The sequence below is a fragment of the Macaca mulatta genome, chromosome 12 (genome assembly GCF_049350105.2).
Source record: "Macaca mulatta isolate MMU2019108-1 chromosome 12, T2T-MMU8v2.0, whole genome shotgun sequence".
Taxonomy (NCBI): Eukaryota; Metazoa; Chordata; class Mammalia; order Primates; family Cercopithecidae; genus Macaca; species Macaca mulatta.
In genome coordinates, this window is record NC_133417.1 from 87,838,992 (window position 1) to 87,855,937 (window position 16,946).

General features: G+C 37.7%; 1 protein-coding gene across 2 annotated transcripts in view; it reads right to left on the reverse strand.

The window, feature by feature from the left end:
- Nucleotides 1-14,789: 14,789 nt before the first annotated feature.
- NCKAP1 (NCK associated protein 1) overlaps nucleotides 14,790-16,946 on the reverse strand; it is a 110,954-nt gene continuing 108,797 nt past the window's right edge. Inside the window, exons 30-31 of one of the 2 annotated variants that reach the window (XM_015110506.3) lie at nucleotides 16,678-16,767; nucleotides 14,790-15,720 (exon numbers count right to left, since the gene is read on the reverse strand). In XM_015110506.3, the coding sequence (XP_014965992.1) occupies nucleotides 15,604-15,720; nucleotides 16,678-16,767 (207 nt within the window). In that variant the 3' untranslated portion in view covers nucleotides 14,790-15,603. 2 annotated transcript variants of the gene reach the window in all.

Consider the following 16,946-nt stretch of genomic DNA (forward strand, 5'->3'; position numbering starts at 1 on the left):
CCTGGAGTTAAGGAGAAACAGTGGTTTCTGCAAAGCTGTGGTAGCTGGCTCTTTAACTGGTTCAGCTTCTGTTATCTTGGAGGCCTGCAGATGTCCTGGAAGCCAAAGGGGCTCTGAATTCAAACTCAAAGAGCTGCCTTAGTAAACTACATCATTTTGGGGTCCAAATAAACCTGCTGGGGGACAACCGTTGCCACCCCACTCAAGCTACAGTTTTTTGATTGAGTAGGAAAGCCAGCATGATTTGTGTTTCTATATCCAGGCAAATGTACTAAAATTCTTTGAGGGATGAGAGGAAATATTTTTCAGAAGCTTGGAGGTCTGAGTACACATGTGGGGAAAACAGTGATTATACATTGGGCATGAATGTTAATGTATCCTCATATGTGCCCACAACACTTGGAGCCTTGGGAACAAGGAAGTTACACTTCCTTGGCAAAGAAAGTGCTTTTCTCCACTGGACCTGCAAAGGGGAATCTCAGCTGTAGGAGAGCCTCTAGGAGAGATCATTCAGGATTCAGAACCCAGGCAGGTGATGCTGTGAGGGCTGCGGCTGTGCTCTGTGCTTCTGTGTACATCGAACGAGACAATGGGTGTGAAAGAGCAACCCTGAAGTTAGTCCATGTTGGGTGGAAAGGGGTCCTCAGCACCCTCACAGGTCATGCATCCTCAAAACCTTTTTTTCTAGGAAATTTCTGGCAATGTAATCTAATTTCTTCACTCCTCATCTTGAGGGGTAAGTGGGCAGACATCAAGAACATTGGCTTGTCAGCAACCTTCAGAGAAAGTTACTGAGAAGAAGGTGATTGCTAAGTATTTAGAGAGGAAAGACTGAACCTGTATTCATGCTCTGATGGTCCAACATTATAACTTGGAAATAAAAATAAAATCCTAAGCCCCCCATCTGACTGAATAGACCCTCTCCTGGCCAAGGGGACTTAAGGGAAACCTTAAAAACTGAGTTCCTGGCCATGATGGGATGGGAGGTTGGGCACATCTCATTATATCCCCTCCTCACTAACTGCCATTAGGTGTTCTTTCCTAAGAGTTAAACAGAAACCAGCCCTTTGGAAAGACCTGTTGCACCTCTGATTACAACCAACCTCATGACCACCCCTCCCTTTTTGCTCTTTGACAACTGACCAGCATTCCTTCCTGTTAAGGGAGTCCACTGACCATGGAGTGGTTCTGGCCAGTCTAGGGAGGACACAGTGAGGGTTTTTGTGTCCCCTGCTTCACCTTTTGATGTCAGAGGGCTGAAAACCCCACCCTCAGATCATGCTAATACCACCAAGCCTTACATAGTGGAGAATTCAAACACATGGGAAGGGGGTTAATTCACAAGACAGCCTATACTATATAAACAAGACCAAAAAATGGCCATCAGTTCGTCACTTTATTAACTTATATAACTAACACATGTTTTTTATAGTTATAAACGCACTATGTGAAAAAAATTTGAAATATGAACTCTTAAACCATGAAAACATAAGTCAATATTCTGTTACTTCAAATGTTAAATATTTTTATGAATGGCCATCATATTGATTTGAAGCTAGCAAAGTCATCAGTTAGGTTTGCTACATCCTTTTTGTTCTCCCAAGCTGTTTGAGCTTTTATGTTAACACCTATACTACTACAATGAGAAAACAGATTGCTGTTGATGGTAATTATTTAAAAAAACAAAACAAACAAAACGGTTTTTAGGAGAAACTTGCCCTTATATACTCTCTTATAATTGCCTCAACAAATTCAAGATGGTTATACTTTTTTAAAAAAAAGTTTTTCATGATTTTATTAGAAAGCAGTAACTGCATCTCTGATAGGCCTTTCTGATAGGTCACTTGAGAATGACTTTTGCATTATTCATGCATTTTCCACAATAGACACTTCATGTCTTTGAATTCTTTTAGTTGAAGTAGGAAATGCAAACAAATTGGCAAATGGACTTAGCCCTTGAAAGCTTATGTCCAGCTGAGTAGTTATGATATCAATCACATCATGAAAAACTCCTTTTACTCAAAAAAACTGCTGAAGTTCAGAGGGTTGTAATTTTTTTTTCTCAGCATAGGACTGAAAAAGAAAATGAAGACCATCTTAAAATATCTTTGGATGTTGGCAAAAATTTAGGGAGCTTTTTGATATGAGAAAAATATGCTTTTGCCTTTAAGGCAACATGTTGCCCATTACGTATTAATAAACTGGATTCAACAAAGACTTTCTTACCCATTGCTAAAAATCAACCAACTATAAACAGTCACCACAGTTCTGTTTTTGCCAGTGCCAAAAAGATTTCCAAATCCTTTCAGCTAAAAAGCCAGCAAAGATCAAAGAGTTTTCACATGAGCTCTCTACGTGGCAATGAGATACAAGTGCCATCTTTTAGCACATTATAATAATCCTGTTGTGTGGTACTCCTTTCCAATGACCTGTAAAAATTATATATTCAGAAAGGCATTTTTCTTAGCTAAAGGGAAAAAGTATGAATTAGGAAAGGTACATTTAACAAGCTCAATGATCTATTATAAGTTAATACAGCTTTTCCCCCATTCTGTGGAGTTCAGAATTACAAATGCTTGGCTAGTTAGCCATAAAAAAAATGGAATCTGAATGTTAGAGTACAACCTGACAAAATGATGTATTACTCCTTAGTCATTGAAATAAATACATGTTCTAACCTTTATTGCTTTTCACTTACTTTGTTATGCATGCCTTGCACCAAATTAAAATATGTGCACTAGCACAATACTATAGCCAGATCTTAAAACCAAAGAAAGACAGAGGAAGGAAGGAAGGAAGGAAGGAAGGAAGGAAGGAAGGAAGGAAGGAAGGAAGGAAGGAAGGAGGGAGGGAGGGAGGGAGGGAGGGAGGGAGGGAGGGAGGGAGGGAGGGAGGAAGGAAGGAAGGAAGGAAGGAAGGAAGGAAGGAAGGAAGGAAGGAATACGGTCAGATGAACGTAAGTGCAATTTCTTTTTTTGCTAATGATATCATACTAATTTTCCAATGCATTCACCTATCCATTGACCATGGTTACTATCATTGAAACTTTCACTTGAGCCTCTGTTCAGTTTTGACATTACCATGCTGAATAGTCATTATTTGTTTTACTGTCTGGCTCCTTCCTCAGATGATGAATAGTGACCCTAGTTTTACAGTCAAGATCCAATGTGTAAAGTCTGTCTCCTCCACTATATTATAAGCTCTGTGACATCAAGGACCAAATCTGGTTCATGTACATGCCAAGCATTTAGGACACTATGTCCTGTGTATTCATTGATTCAACAAATATTTATTGAGGACTGTTGTGGCTTGAATGTGTCCCCCAAAAGTTCATATGTTGGAAATTTGGTCCCCAGTGCAGCAGTGTTGAGAGGTGGGACTTCTGGGAGGTGATTGGTTCACAAGAGCTCTGCCCTCATGAGTGAATGAATCTACTTCTAGATTAATGGATTGATGGGCTATGGAGGGAGTGGGTTAGTTACCACAAAAGTGAGTCTGTTATAAAAGTCAGTTTGGCTCTCTCTGGTGAATCCCACCCCCACACCATGTTACCTCAGGACTCTACAGAGACCCCACTAGCAAGAAGGCCCTCACTAGATGAGAACCCTTGACCTTGTACTTCCCAGCATCTAAAATGGTAAGCAATAAATTTCTTTTCTTTATAAATTACCCAGTCTCAGGCATTCAGCTATAGCAACAGAAAATGAACAAAGACAAGGACCTTCTCTGCACAGGGCCCTTTTGATTGCAAGAAATATAATCTAGTCAAATTAATTAAAATGAAAAAGAGTCTGTTTCTTAATTCTCATCCTCTCGTGCTTCTTTGCTTCTCTGTGTGCATCTGCCCCAGTCTTTTTTCCTGATCAGCACTCTCTGATGCTCTGTCCCCATAGCCTGTGGAAATACAGGAAACTTCACAATGGTGCATAGTCCATACTCCATGAAACTTTCTGCTTAAGTAGCCATCACAACTCTCAGCCTCTTGATTCTAACTTAGTGAGAAAAGTCTGGTAAGAATCCACCATTTACAAGCCATTGGACTAACTCCCCTTGGATCAGTTTTCTTCCCTCATTTAATCAGTTGTAGCTAGGGAGAAGTCATATTGGGATCAGAGTGTGCAGTCACAGAAGGAACTCCCATTAGCAATATCTCCCCTTAAATGAAGTTATAGGTAGGGCAGGTAATTGTAGACAAGACTAGTTAAACTGTGTTTTTAGTTAGCTTTGTTTTGTATTTTATCATTCTGTCCTCAGTATTTCGCACATAGTAGGTATTTTTAAAACTATATTCATTGAACTGATGCTAGGATATAACATAATATATTATTTCTAACTTTTATAGTTTATGTGAAATGGGGAAGGCAAGTGGAGAGGCTGGTGTTTTGGACTCTGGACAGATATAATACATACCTCTGCCAGGATGAATAGATTTAAACCTGGCAATTTATATTTCTTTAACTTTCCTACTCAAGCATTGTTTTAAAATGAAAACTAACTCTTAGCATATCAAGCTTTAAAAATAACCAATTTAAACAATTAAAAGAGGAAATGGAGATACGCTAGTATATAATTTATATGGAATCCATTGCCCACTATAACCATTTTTGAGGACACTCTGCATTTTAGAAGTGCCACAATAGCATATTCTCTCCTTTTCTGATTCCCTTTAAAACTTAAGTCACTTAGAATGACATAAGGGGTTCTATTACTAATTTGAAGAGTAAAAAGCAAGGGAACAAATTCCCCTCTAATAAATTATCCCCACAGAAAATATGCTTAGAGGTGGGAAAGCCTGATGGCTAGACCGACACTGCAGAGTTCCATTGGTAGAGATGCACTTTGTGTAATGTTGGGAGCAAGTAATGATTTTTTCTCTTTGTTCTTGTAGAGGGATGCTTTGGGTGCTCAGAGGAGCATTGACTACCTTCTCCATCCCTTCCCTTTAAATAAATCAGATTTTGTAAACAGTGAAAAAACCAAGAGCAGATGTGATCATTTAAGCTAGGAATGCAGCCACACCAGGTGTCAGAGCATGTTGTGAGCACCTCTACCTGGGTGTTCCCCCTAGGGCTACAGCTGCTCTCAAGGTCACTTCCTCTCCTACAGACAGGCAGTGAAACTCATTCTGAGGACTCACCTTCTGTACACACTTTTAGAAACTTCTGCTTCCAAAGGTACAATGAAGTTAATAATTGAAGCAAAGCAGATTTCACATAGGGTGGCTTGTAGCATTTAGAAGCTTTTCTCTAGACACCACACCTATTTCCCAACTGTAATATTCTGTATAGAATGCAAATGTTCAGACTTTGCTTTTCAAAAAGGTTGTATGGTTCACAGCTGAAGACAGAATAGTTGAGAGTTGAGTGATCTATCCTTCAAACCAGAGGCATGATATTCCTTCACTTACCAGCAACCCTTGGACCTCTGCAAGGATGTGACAGGAACAGCAGAACTCACTAGAGCAGGCATCAGCTGCTCCCTCTAGTCACTTTCTGGGTGCTGTGACCTCCAGCAGCAGAGGCATTCCTTCTCCAAGGGTGTTCTGTGAGCCTTATTGGTCCTCCCCGTATGATCAGCTGCCAAAGAATTGCCAGTGCAATCTTGAGACTAGATGAGGAGTTACACTGACAGGATAAAATTTCAAGGCTTGCTAATCTTTGTGCATGATGACATGAGATCATCAGACCAGCTTGACTATGGGAGGCATTTCTGTAAAGAGGTAAGATTACAGTTAAGTGGCTCACAGCTCCTGTCTTTTCTATGAAGTACTGACTCTAGCTAGGGGTGAGTCACCAGAATAAAATGATCATTTATTTCAGGACAATGACCTGAGTAGTCACTTTGTAATTTCTCTGATGGCCTCTCTTCTTTGCTCTTGGCTTTTTTTTCACTTACATTTTCATTACATTTAAAAATAATTAAAAATTATTTTTCTGCTATGTGGAATGCCTTTTTGATCTATTGCCAATGCTTTCACCTTTTGTCTATATATACAAGGGGCTCAGATTCTGCATCTTCTCCCCCTGACATCCCAGACAAGTGATTTGTCTCACTGGGAGAAATCTTTGAAACGATGTTTTTGGGGCAGTTTCCTCTTCCTCCCTGTCTCCCCCGCTCCTGCTCCTTCTCCCTCTCCCTCTGCCATGTAAGAAGTACCTTGCTTCCCCTTCGCCTTCTGTCAAAAAAAAAGAAAGAAAGAAACATGTCTTTGTGTCATCATTGAGTTGCTGCTATTACAGGTGTAGAAATCCCCAGCTGCCCGTATCTCTGATGCTTCTCCACAGGAACAAAACGAAATAGAACCACTTGTTCCCAACATGAAGCTAAGGGCATCTGTACCAATGGAGGTCTGCGGCATCTGTCCAGCCACTGGGCTTTCCAACCTCAAAGTAAGATTCTGAGAGTTACACAGGGTAGGAAATTTGAATAAACAGACAGAAAGATGAAATAAACCTAGACCTTGACCTCAAGGCAGTCCCAGAATCAAAGGAGACAGAGATAATAATAATTACATTATGATTCAATAGGTACTATAATAAAGGCATTTATAAGGTTTAGAAGAAACAGGACGGTGTGGTAAGGAAAGGGAAAGTGAAGTTTGAGCTTACTGTTTACATTATGATCAGGAGTTTGCCAGCCAGAATAAGAGAACATTCCATTCCAGAGATAGGAAACAGCATGTGGAAAAGCACAGAAGCTTCCAAGAGCAACTGTCGCAATTGTTCTGGATACTGCAATAACATTTGAAAATACAAGCTTTACATCTTATACATTTTTGTGTATAGTATATGCAAATATAGCATAATATACATATAGTATAGAGCAGTATTAAAATTAATTTTAGCATTGTTGCCTGTTAAAGTTACATGAAGAGGAAAATAATCTTTCCCATTTAAGATAAAGACTCCGATCAGAGCTAGAAAATAAACACAAAAATGTCACATTTTCATGAATGGAAGCTCTGATATTATAATACTTATAAAAACCATGAAAAAACTCTTTGAAGGCAATTTTATAAGTGAAACCAAATAGCCTAACAATACTGGAGAAACTACCACCATTTACACTGAATGCCTACTTTGTGGCAGCCTCTTCTTCCCCATCAATTTACATGCACAATCTTATTTTAATGCTTATAATAACCCTTTAAAGTAGATATTATCCACATTCTACACTTAGGGAAACAAACTTGGAGAAGTTAAGTAATTCGTCTGTAAGTGACAGAGCTGGGATTCAAACCCGATTTGTCTGATGCCGTGGCATCATACTTCAACTCATATCCACCCCCAAAATCCTACCAGGAACCAGTAGCTGTTTATTATTATGAAAACTATGACTGCATAAATATAAGATCAGCATATATGTGGCAACATAGCACCGTAGAAGGAACACTATATGAGCCAAGAATCAAGCAGTCAACCTTCTAGTCCCCACACATCGCCACATATGTTAATTTGGTTAAATTATCTAACTCTTGAGTAGGTTGAACCAGATAATCTCAAACGCTCTTCCAGCTACTAATGACTAAAATGCTCCGTTTTACAATCATTGATACATAATAGGTTGCCCATTCAAGAATTAGCTATTATCTTGAAAATGAGTTCATCTTTCATAAAGGTAGAATTAATCACATTTAGAGAGCTCTTGGAACTAACTTTAATATTAGACCAAGTGTTATATGTTCCAGTGTAGGATCTCACTTCAACAGCTGCGTTATCTTCAGAAAATAGTAAAAACCATTTTTGTTGACATAGAGAGTAAGTACTGTGTGAGCTTGAGATTTAAAACTAAAATATTTTTTAAATTCACAAATATGTGACATACTATCTACTATATATGTAGGATAAGACAGACTAGGAAAGAAATTTGATTTATTAGAGATTAATCTGAGCAGGATCAGAGAGAAAAAGTAAAGAAGCAAAGAAGCAACTTAGGACCATGAAGGACAGAAAGTAGACATCGTGTCCCCAAGCCCACAGTCATGTACCCAGGAAATGATTTTTAGTGCTTTGGAAAAGAACATGATACAGTAGAAAAAATATGGGCTAGAAATCCAAGAACCTTAGGTTTTAATCTCAGCACTGTCACTCAAACTCAAAAAGTTTATGACACTGGGGCAAGGCATTTAAAGTTTTATGAGCCGGTTTCCACATTCATTTACAATTGAGAAAACAATCCCCACTGAGTAATTTGGTTGTGGAGTTTAAATGAAGTAATGGATATGAAAATGTCCAGCATCAAGAGTAGCATAATGTAAGCCCTCACTGTTATTTTTTTGTCCCTCATTGTTAATGTAAAGCAGTTTCAAATGCTACTGGATAGAATTTGATCCAGCAATCCTACTACTGGGTATCTACTCAAAGGAAGTCAATATATTTTTTAAAAAAATCTGCATGTGTATATTTATTGCAGCATAATTCGTAATTGCAAAGATATGGAACCAACCTAAGTGCCCACTGACCAATGAGTGGACAAAGAAAGTGTGGTATATATACACACCATGGAATACTATTCAGCCATAAAAAAGAATGCCTTTTTGCAGCAACTTTGATGGAGCTAGAGGCAATTATTCTAAGCAAAGTAACTCAGGAACAGAAAACCAAATACTTTGTTTTCACTTATAAGTCGGAGCTAAGCTATGTGTATGCAAAGGCGTACAGAGTGATATCAAGGACTTTGGAGACTCAGAAGTGGGAGGATGGGAGCGGGTCTAGGGATAAAAAAACTATGTACTGGGTACAAAGCATACTACCTGGGTGATAGGTACACTAAAACCTCAGACTTCACCAGTATATGATTCGTCTATGTAAACAAGAACCTACTGTACCCCAAAAGCTATTCAAATTTTTAAAAAGCAATTAAAAAATGCCATTGGATAGAAAAGTACACACTCACATTTGAGAGATCTGAGACACAGTTTAATGATAAGAACACAGCTCTGGGGCCAGATTTAAATGTTGGCCTCTGCTACTTCCTTGTAGTGTGAGTTTGTGAAAACTGCTTTGTCTTTCCTGAGCTTCAGTTTCCGTATCAATAAATGGGGGTCACCATGATATAGGATTACTGTGAAGACTAAATGAGCAATATTAGAGGTTTGAATTAGAGAAAACTTAACAGAGTATCTGGTACACAATGGGCTTTCAATAAACATTAGCTCTCATTATTACTCCAGTCAGCATTTTCGGCTTGATAAAACCACAACTATCAGTCAAGGTCAAATTTTCCCCTCCTAGCCATCACAAGTTCTGCCAGCTGGGCCTTGCTTCAGACTGCAAAGACCCTTGTACATTTTGGCTGAAGGCAAGAATTCGGAATGAACTGCCATTCAGCATCAACCTGTAAAGTTGTGTACTACCTGCTCCTCAGCTTCAGCTTCAACCTTTGCAAGATCTAACAGTTAAATGGTTAAATGACTACCTACTTCAATGTGCTTTCTGGCAGCCAGAATTTGCATGCAATCAATGACCATGTGACTACATAATTTATGGTCATACCTAATTAGTATGGCATTCTGATTATTAACTGGATATTTCCTCTCAAATAAGCATTCTATATATAACTTGGAGTGAAACTACGTGTTTTATACATTGAATGCTATCCATCAGTTCAAGGGTGAATATGCCATCAGAATGCAAGTGTTTATTCTTTTTTTAAAAATATATTATTATTTTTTGAGACAGAGTCTTGTTTTGTTGCCCAGGCTGGAGTGCAGTGGCATGATCTCGGCTCACTGTAACCTCCACCTCCTGGGTTCAACCAATTCTCCTGCCTCAGCATCCTGAGTAGCTGGGCTTACAGACATGAGCCATGAAGCCCACCTAATTTTTGTATTTTTAGTAGAGACGGGGTTTCATCATGTTGGCCAGGCTGGTCTCAATCTCCTGACCTCAGGTGATCCACCCACCTTGGCCTCCCAAAGTGCTGGGATCACAGAAGTGAGCCACTGCACCTGGCCTTAATTGAGAATGGCTCTCGCTCTGTCACCTAGGCTGGAGCGCACTGGTATAATCATGGCTCACTGCAGCCTTGAACCCCCACCCCCAACCCTCCCCTTGGGCTCAAGCAATCCTGCCCCCTCAGCTTCTCAAGTTGCTGGGACTACAGCTGTATACAATCACACCCAGCTTTTTCATTTTTGTATTTTGTTTGTAGAGATGGGGTTTACACATATTGCCCAGGCTGATCTCGAACTTCTGGGCTCAAATGATTCCTCCTGCTCGGCCTCTCAAAGTTTTGGGATTACAGGCGTGAACCACTGTGCCGGGCCACCAGTACTTCTTACATAATACTTGCTGTAGCGAATCTCTTTCTACTCAAGATGCTAAAACTCGTGTTCATGCAATTAAAGACGATATGAACATAGACATTCAGAAGCAATACTGTCATCTTGAGAGCCAGTTACATCATTCCAGGGTCACATTTCTAGAACCAAAATGAGCCCGTGTCAGCTGCTATAACAAAATGCCGTAGTCTGGGTGGTTTATAAAGTTTATAAGCAAGAACTGTGAATAATAAATTTGTTATTATAAAAAAACTTCTTTCTTATAGTTCCGGAGGCTGGGAAGCCAATCAGTGTGCTGGCATATTTGGTGTTTGCAGAGGGTCTGCTTTCTGGTTCTTAAATAGTGGCTTCTTGCTTTGTCCTCACATGGTGGTTGGGGCAGGTCGGCTGTCTGGGGTCCCTTTTATGAGGGCATTAATCCCATTCATGAAGGCTCCACTCTCATGACCTAATCACCTCCCAAAGGCCCCACATCCTGTCACACTGATGATCAGATTTCAATATATGAATTTTGTGGCCAGGGTGACACAAACATTCAGACCACAGCACAAAAGTTAGGGACAATTTCTTAAGTAATTGTGTGATGCAGTAAACACATGCAAAAAAATATCAAAAATATAGTGCACAGAGTTTTAGTCTGTATGCTTCAGTGAAATTATATCGCCACTGACCACAAAATCTTCAAATCTGAGAGGTGAAGAAATACTTTGTTACTAATTGAGAAAAAACAAGTATAATTTGGTTGCAAACTCATAAGTTGCTTCCTGTTCTATAATTTAAAATAACTACTATCTTAAATTAGTAGTTTAATGAGTGAGAGCAATTTAGCACCTGATAATGCTGAGAAATTGATTCTGCACTGCATTAAATTTAAAAAATGAGCTTTAATAAAATTACAGTAATTTTTAAATATGATTTCCTACTTATTCATGGATTTTAGAAGCTTATTTTATGATGGTAATCTTCAGTTCAGGTCTTAGCCAAATAATTTCAAGCCTTAGCCGTAGGCATTTGGTCAGTATGTGTATTTAAGTGTACTATGAATGTGACTCAGTCACATACTACAACTGAGACAAGGCAATCACCAAGGTCACATACCTAATACAGCTCCATCTCCAGGCCACCCATTTACCAAGTTTGTGGCCCTCATGTAAGAGGTGACCAAGATGCACCTGCACCAAGAGCACCAAGAGGATTGTCTCAATCCTTAAGAGAAAGAAGGTAAGGGCTGGGGATGAGGAATGCACTTAAACCAGAAATGAGACATGGACCTCTGTGGCTAGGATCCTGACTTCAGATTGCTAATTTATCCCATTTTACTTAGGCCAAAATGACAGGCTGAACACTTTTATTGGAAATGAAACATTCCAGAGTTAGAAAGGTTTACTTTGGACAGTCAAGGACAGCAATGTGTATGTTGTTTGGTTCATGCAAAAATGAATGAAATTTTAATACACTTAAAGTTACTTTCTACTCTGAAAATAATATCAAAGTAGAGTCAATAAATATTAAATTTCCTTCCAATTCCACAGGACCAATTAACTGAAAACATAATTTTTGTACTAAAGAATAAAAAATTTAAAATCTCAAATGCTTTTTCCCAAAGGCAGAGGTCATGGCAAATCTTCAGAGAAAGAGCACATTGTCTATTTGAAAATTCAGGCTCAAGCCTTCAAAAGAAATGATGGTTCATGCTGTCATTTCAAGTGACTACAAAGAAGAAATCAAAGAAAGGTGTAAGGAGTCACTACTTTAAGGATTAGTCACAAAAGTCTTAGGAATAACACAGCTGAAGTCTCAGGAAGGCAAGTCATTATAAAAGAATGGGCATGGATCATGTACTAAATTAATCAGTAGGTTACAGTTCACTACCTTATAGAATCTGGGCTTCATTTAGAAGGCCTGATGGTATACAATAGACTTTACATTTTCACATTAATGCAAGAGCCTATCAGTGAATTCATGTTCATTTCCTTTATTAACCAGCCTATATTAGATTTGATTTGTGAACTCTGGCTATATAAGCAAAGAAGAAAGCAAGCAAGCAAGTGATCAGAAGCTAGCTCCTAGAGGGACCTTGAGCACTCCTCGTGACAGAGACACAGATGACACACTTCTAACTTCTCAAACATGCCAAGTTTGTGCTTGCCTTCTGGGTCTTTGCCTTTACTATTCCTCCCCTCAGCCCACTTGTGGTTCCTTCTAATCCTTCATGTACCAGCTCAAATGTGTTCTCTTACACAGATGACACTTTTCTAAAGTAGTTTCTCCACTGTCTCCCCACATCATCCTGTATATGTTCCTGTCACTATCAGAAGTTTGCTCATGGCTGGGGGTGGTGGCTCATGCCTGTAATCCCATCACTTTGGGAGGCCGAGGTGGGTGGATCACCTGAGGTCAGGAGTTTGAGACCAGCCTGGCCAACATAACCCCATCTCTACTAAAAATACCAAAAATTAGCCGGGCGTAGTGGCAGGCACCTGTAATCTCAGCTACTCAGGAGGCTGAGATGGGAGAATTGCTTGAGCCCAGGAAGCGGAGGTTGCAGTGAGCCAAGATCACGCCATTGCCCATTTCCTGGGCAACAAGAGCGAAACTCTGTCTCAAAAAAAAGGAAGCAGCTGGTTCATTTATTGTATACCATCATGAAAATCCAAGCTCAACTATAAAAGGGTCACCTTTTCGCTCACCATTACATCCAGGAATCTAAAAATACTTGCTTAAAAAAATGAATGAAAAAGCAGTAGAAAGCAAGCAATTTTACTTCTGAAAAACTATTCTAAAAAAATACACGTCAAGTTTACCAAGATATAGATATACATTTATAATAATGAAAAGAAATTGTCTATCTAACCAATCTCTCCAAATGAGTATTTTCTTTCTTTTTTTTTTTTTTTTTTTTTTGAGACAGTCTCATTCTGTCACCCAGACTGGAGTACAGTGGTATGATCTCAGCTCACTGCAACCTCCTCCTTCTGGGTTCAAACAATTCTCCCACCTCAGCCTCCCATGTAGCTGGGATGATAGGTGTGCACCATCATACCTGGGTAATTTTTGTATTTTTAGTAGTGTCGGGGTTTTGCCACGTTGGCCAGGCTGGTGTCGAACTCCTGGCCTCAAGTGATCCATCCGCCTTGGCCTCCCAAAGTGCTGAAATTATAGGAGTGTGCCATTACGCCTGGCCATGATATTGTTAAATTAGTTATGGTATCTATAGAGGTATCAAAAAGAATATCAAAGACATTTTTTCTATTATTGAGTGAAATAAGCAGATTACAGGCCAGTATGTACGGTATGATCACATTAATGTAGAGAAAACAACAAAAATAGTATGTTGTTGTATAAGTTTAGAAGAAAATAAAACAAACAAGATATTAAAAATAGTAGCTGTCAATTTACTTTTAACTTTTTCCTCCAAGTTACCTCTGCCATGCCTCCTCCCCCACCTTTGCTGTATGAGAGAAAATTTGGACAAGAACAACTTCAGGTGACTACAAAGGAGTGATATTTTTTCTCAGCCTAGCTGTGGTAAAGAATGCCTTATTTTCATCCTTATGCTCTTTCACATATGATTCCAAAGTGTACATATCCAAATGCCTACTTTACCTCTCAAGATATCATTGCCAACAAAGTTATTACCCCTCTAAGATCCTAATATTTCAAAACAAACAGCATTAAATCTTAGTTTTGACTGTTCACTGTGTAAATCAGACTATTTCAGGTCTGAACTATGCCTTTTTAAAATTTCCCTTTTAAAAAAATCTTTATGGAACAACTACAATTTTTCAACAGACAGTGATAACTACTCCCTACTTTAAATACAGGCTGGACAACTCATACACAAAACAACAGTATAATCTTGTAGTACTTCAATTTCATTCTACTCTCTATGTTTGAAGAAAGAAAAACATTATAACTGAGTTCACAGCAGCTTTGTTTTATCTTAACACAAGTTACCAGTGTATACATAAGAAGCTGTGAACAACAGAAGCTGTTTATGATATTCAGATACAAAGCTGTTGAGAAAGTCTCAACAATGCCAGTCAAAGAGCAAAACATCTGGTTAGTTTTCAAACTAAGTGAGCTGCTTTGCCCTCCATGCCAACTATTAAGCAATAGGCCTCTGATGTCTTTCCCATTCATTACAGACGAACATAGCAGTTCTCAACATTCTCACTAGTCCCAGGATCACTCAATTTTTTTTCCCTTTTCTTTTAAATAACTCTATTTGGTTACAGATTAAATGAGCAAGTTGACAGCACACAAGTTTTCTTTAAGTTCTTAATTTTTAAGAAGTACTGTGTAATTTTATTTTCTAATTTTGGTATTTTTTTCAATAAAATGTTTTTCAAAACATTTAAACAAATCATGTAATAGCTGACCTGGTATCGAATGCTGTACTTAAGACATTCCTAAACTATTAGTTTTTATATTTTAAACTACGTTTAAACAAAAACTTTGTTATTACAGAATGAATATCCAAGGATCTTAAAGAAATCATTCAAAGTGTGATACAGTCTAGTGTTTATTTTATGTTATGGCAGGTACACTTGAATTTCAAAAATTTAAAACATATATAAAAAGTGGTTAGGGACTAACATTTGTATCAACAGTTGATAAATGTCTAAGATTGTTTATTATACAGCAGGGTACAATGGTAGTGCTAATGCCAACAGGGCACCATGGAAGTTAGTCTAAAAATTATCCCTAGGCTTTATACAAGCAACAACATATGCTGCTGTTTTTAGAATTTTGGGAAATGATCTGCTTCTAACACTAAGCAGTTCTTTAACATTTTAAAATGTTATACAGTGTTATAGTATTTAGTTTGGCAAATGTTTCAAAATAAAGTAGAAATGTATTCATAACATCACAGAAATGCACATCCAATTTTGTTTTCAATAAGAACCATAGGTACAGATCAGAACTCTTCCCTATATGAAATAATTTACACACAGATGAATGCTATAATATCACTATCTAAAATAATCACTAAATACAATTATTTTTCAGAAATAAACAAGCAAAGATTTTTTTCATTATCAAATATCAAAAACATGTTGATAATGTATGTTGTTCAAATAAATGATACTCTAAAATTATAGGAATAATCTCAGTGAATTCAGTGAATGTGCAACCTAAATCAACCAAGTATACTGTAGTACAACCATATTAAGAAACCAATGATCAGAAAATACAACCGTATGAAAGAAATTTATAATCCACAAAACTTTTTCAGGCCTTAAGGTAAAATAGTTCCACAGTCTACAGGTAAAACCAAGGCAACAAAAATGCGTGCTTGTCTTGAATAAGTAGGTATTTTATGCAGAAGATGTAACACTTTGTTTGTAGACAGCATGGTATGCATTTCTCAGCAAGACATAAGGAAAACAAGATTCCAAAAGATCCATTGTAAGGAATGGGGATTCTTGTACAATCTGAAAAATTCAAAAAATGCATCAAAACTCAAGTTATTTATAATGGGAACATTTATTGACAACCAGTAAGGCAGAATTTCTGTATTGTTCTTATTAGAAATAGACACATGTTATTTTCCTTTTACTTAATCTAAAATGTAAATGTGCCACAGTGAATATATATCAAAAAGTTTAAAAAAAGTTTAAAAAGGGCTACTTTTCAATTATAATATTTAATCAACAGGAATATACTGAGCACTTTCATTTTCCTCACTGATATACTAGAAATAAAAGACAATACAAAAATATTTAAAATATGGTCCATACCACCAACTCTACCTGGCAGTCCAAGACTAAGCTAGGAAGCAAAACCAAACATAAAACCAACTATAATGAAATGGAAAGCTGTAAATTCTATAGGAATTCAAAACAGAAGAAAAATTAACGCAGGCCAAAGTAATCAGGAAAGACTATCTGGAAAAAGATTTGAGGAATCATTAGGATAAATCCGATTTCTGCAGGTAAGGAAAATGATTCTAAGTGGGGAAAGAGCCACGTGGTAGAAACAAGCAAGAGCCGGTTCATAGACACTGCAGAGAGGGAAGTGACTAGGCACAGAAAATTACAAGAAATGGGCAGAATAGAGTCAGAATGTAGAAAACTCAGAAAACTGGAAGAGAGCTGACGCCAATACACTAGAAAAATACAAGGCCTAAGTGTTTTCCAACAGGTTGAAAAATTGTTCATAAAAGAATACCCATAGTTAATACTAACCTTAGATTTTGTTATTTTCTGATATTACTGAAATGATAAAATATGAGTGATGTCAGTCTTCTCTGCAAATTTTAGAAAGGTGTGGCTTATGTGAAGTAAACAAAAGGGATCAAAAAAAGTATTAAATGACTAAAATGCCAAGAAAAGACTCTCAGGAATGACTGGAACTCTTTTATTTTTAGTAAAAATTAAAATGAGACTTACCATATCTAGCAGTAAATAAACTGATTCTCTATTTCTTGTTGTAGTTTTATCTGTTTCCTGGCCAATTTTCAGTAGACTGGAGGATGCAAGCTTAAAAGTATACATACACATAAAGTGAGTTAATAAAAGGTTCATCAGTTACTTATTTTAGGTATGCTTCAGCTTCCAACACATTTCAATCATTCAGTGCTAAATATAAAATAATGAGCAATTAAATAACAAATAAAATGAGCTTAGATACCCTACATTCAAGCAGTAATTTAGAAAGT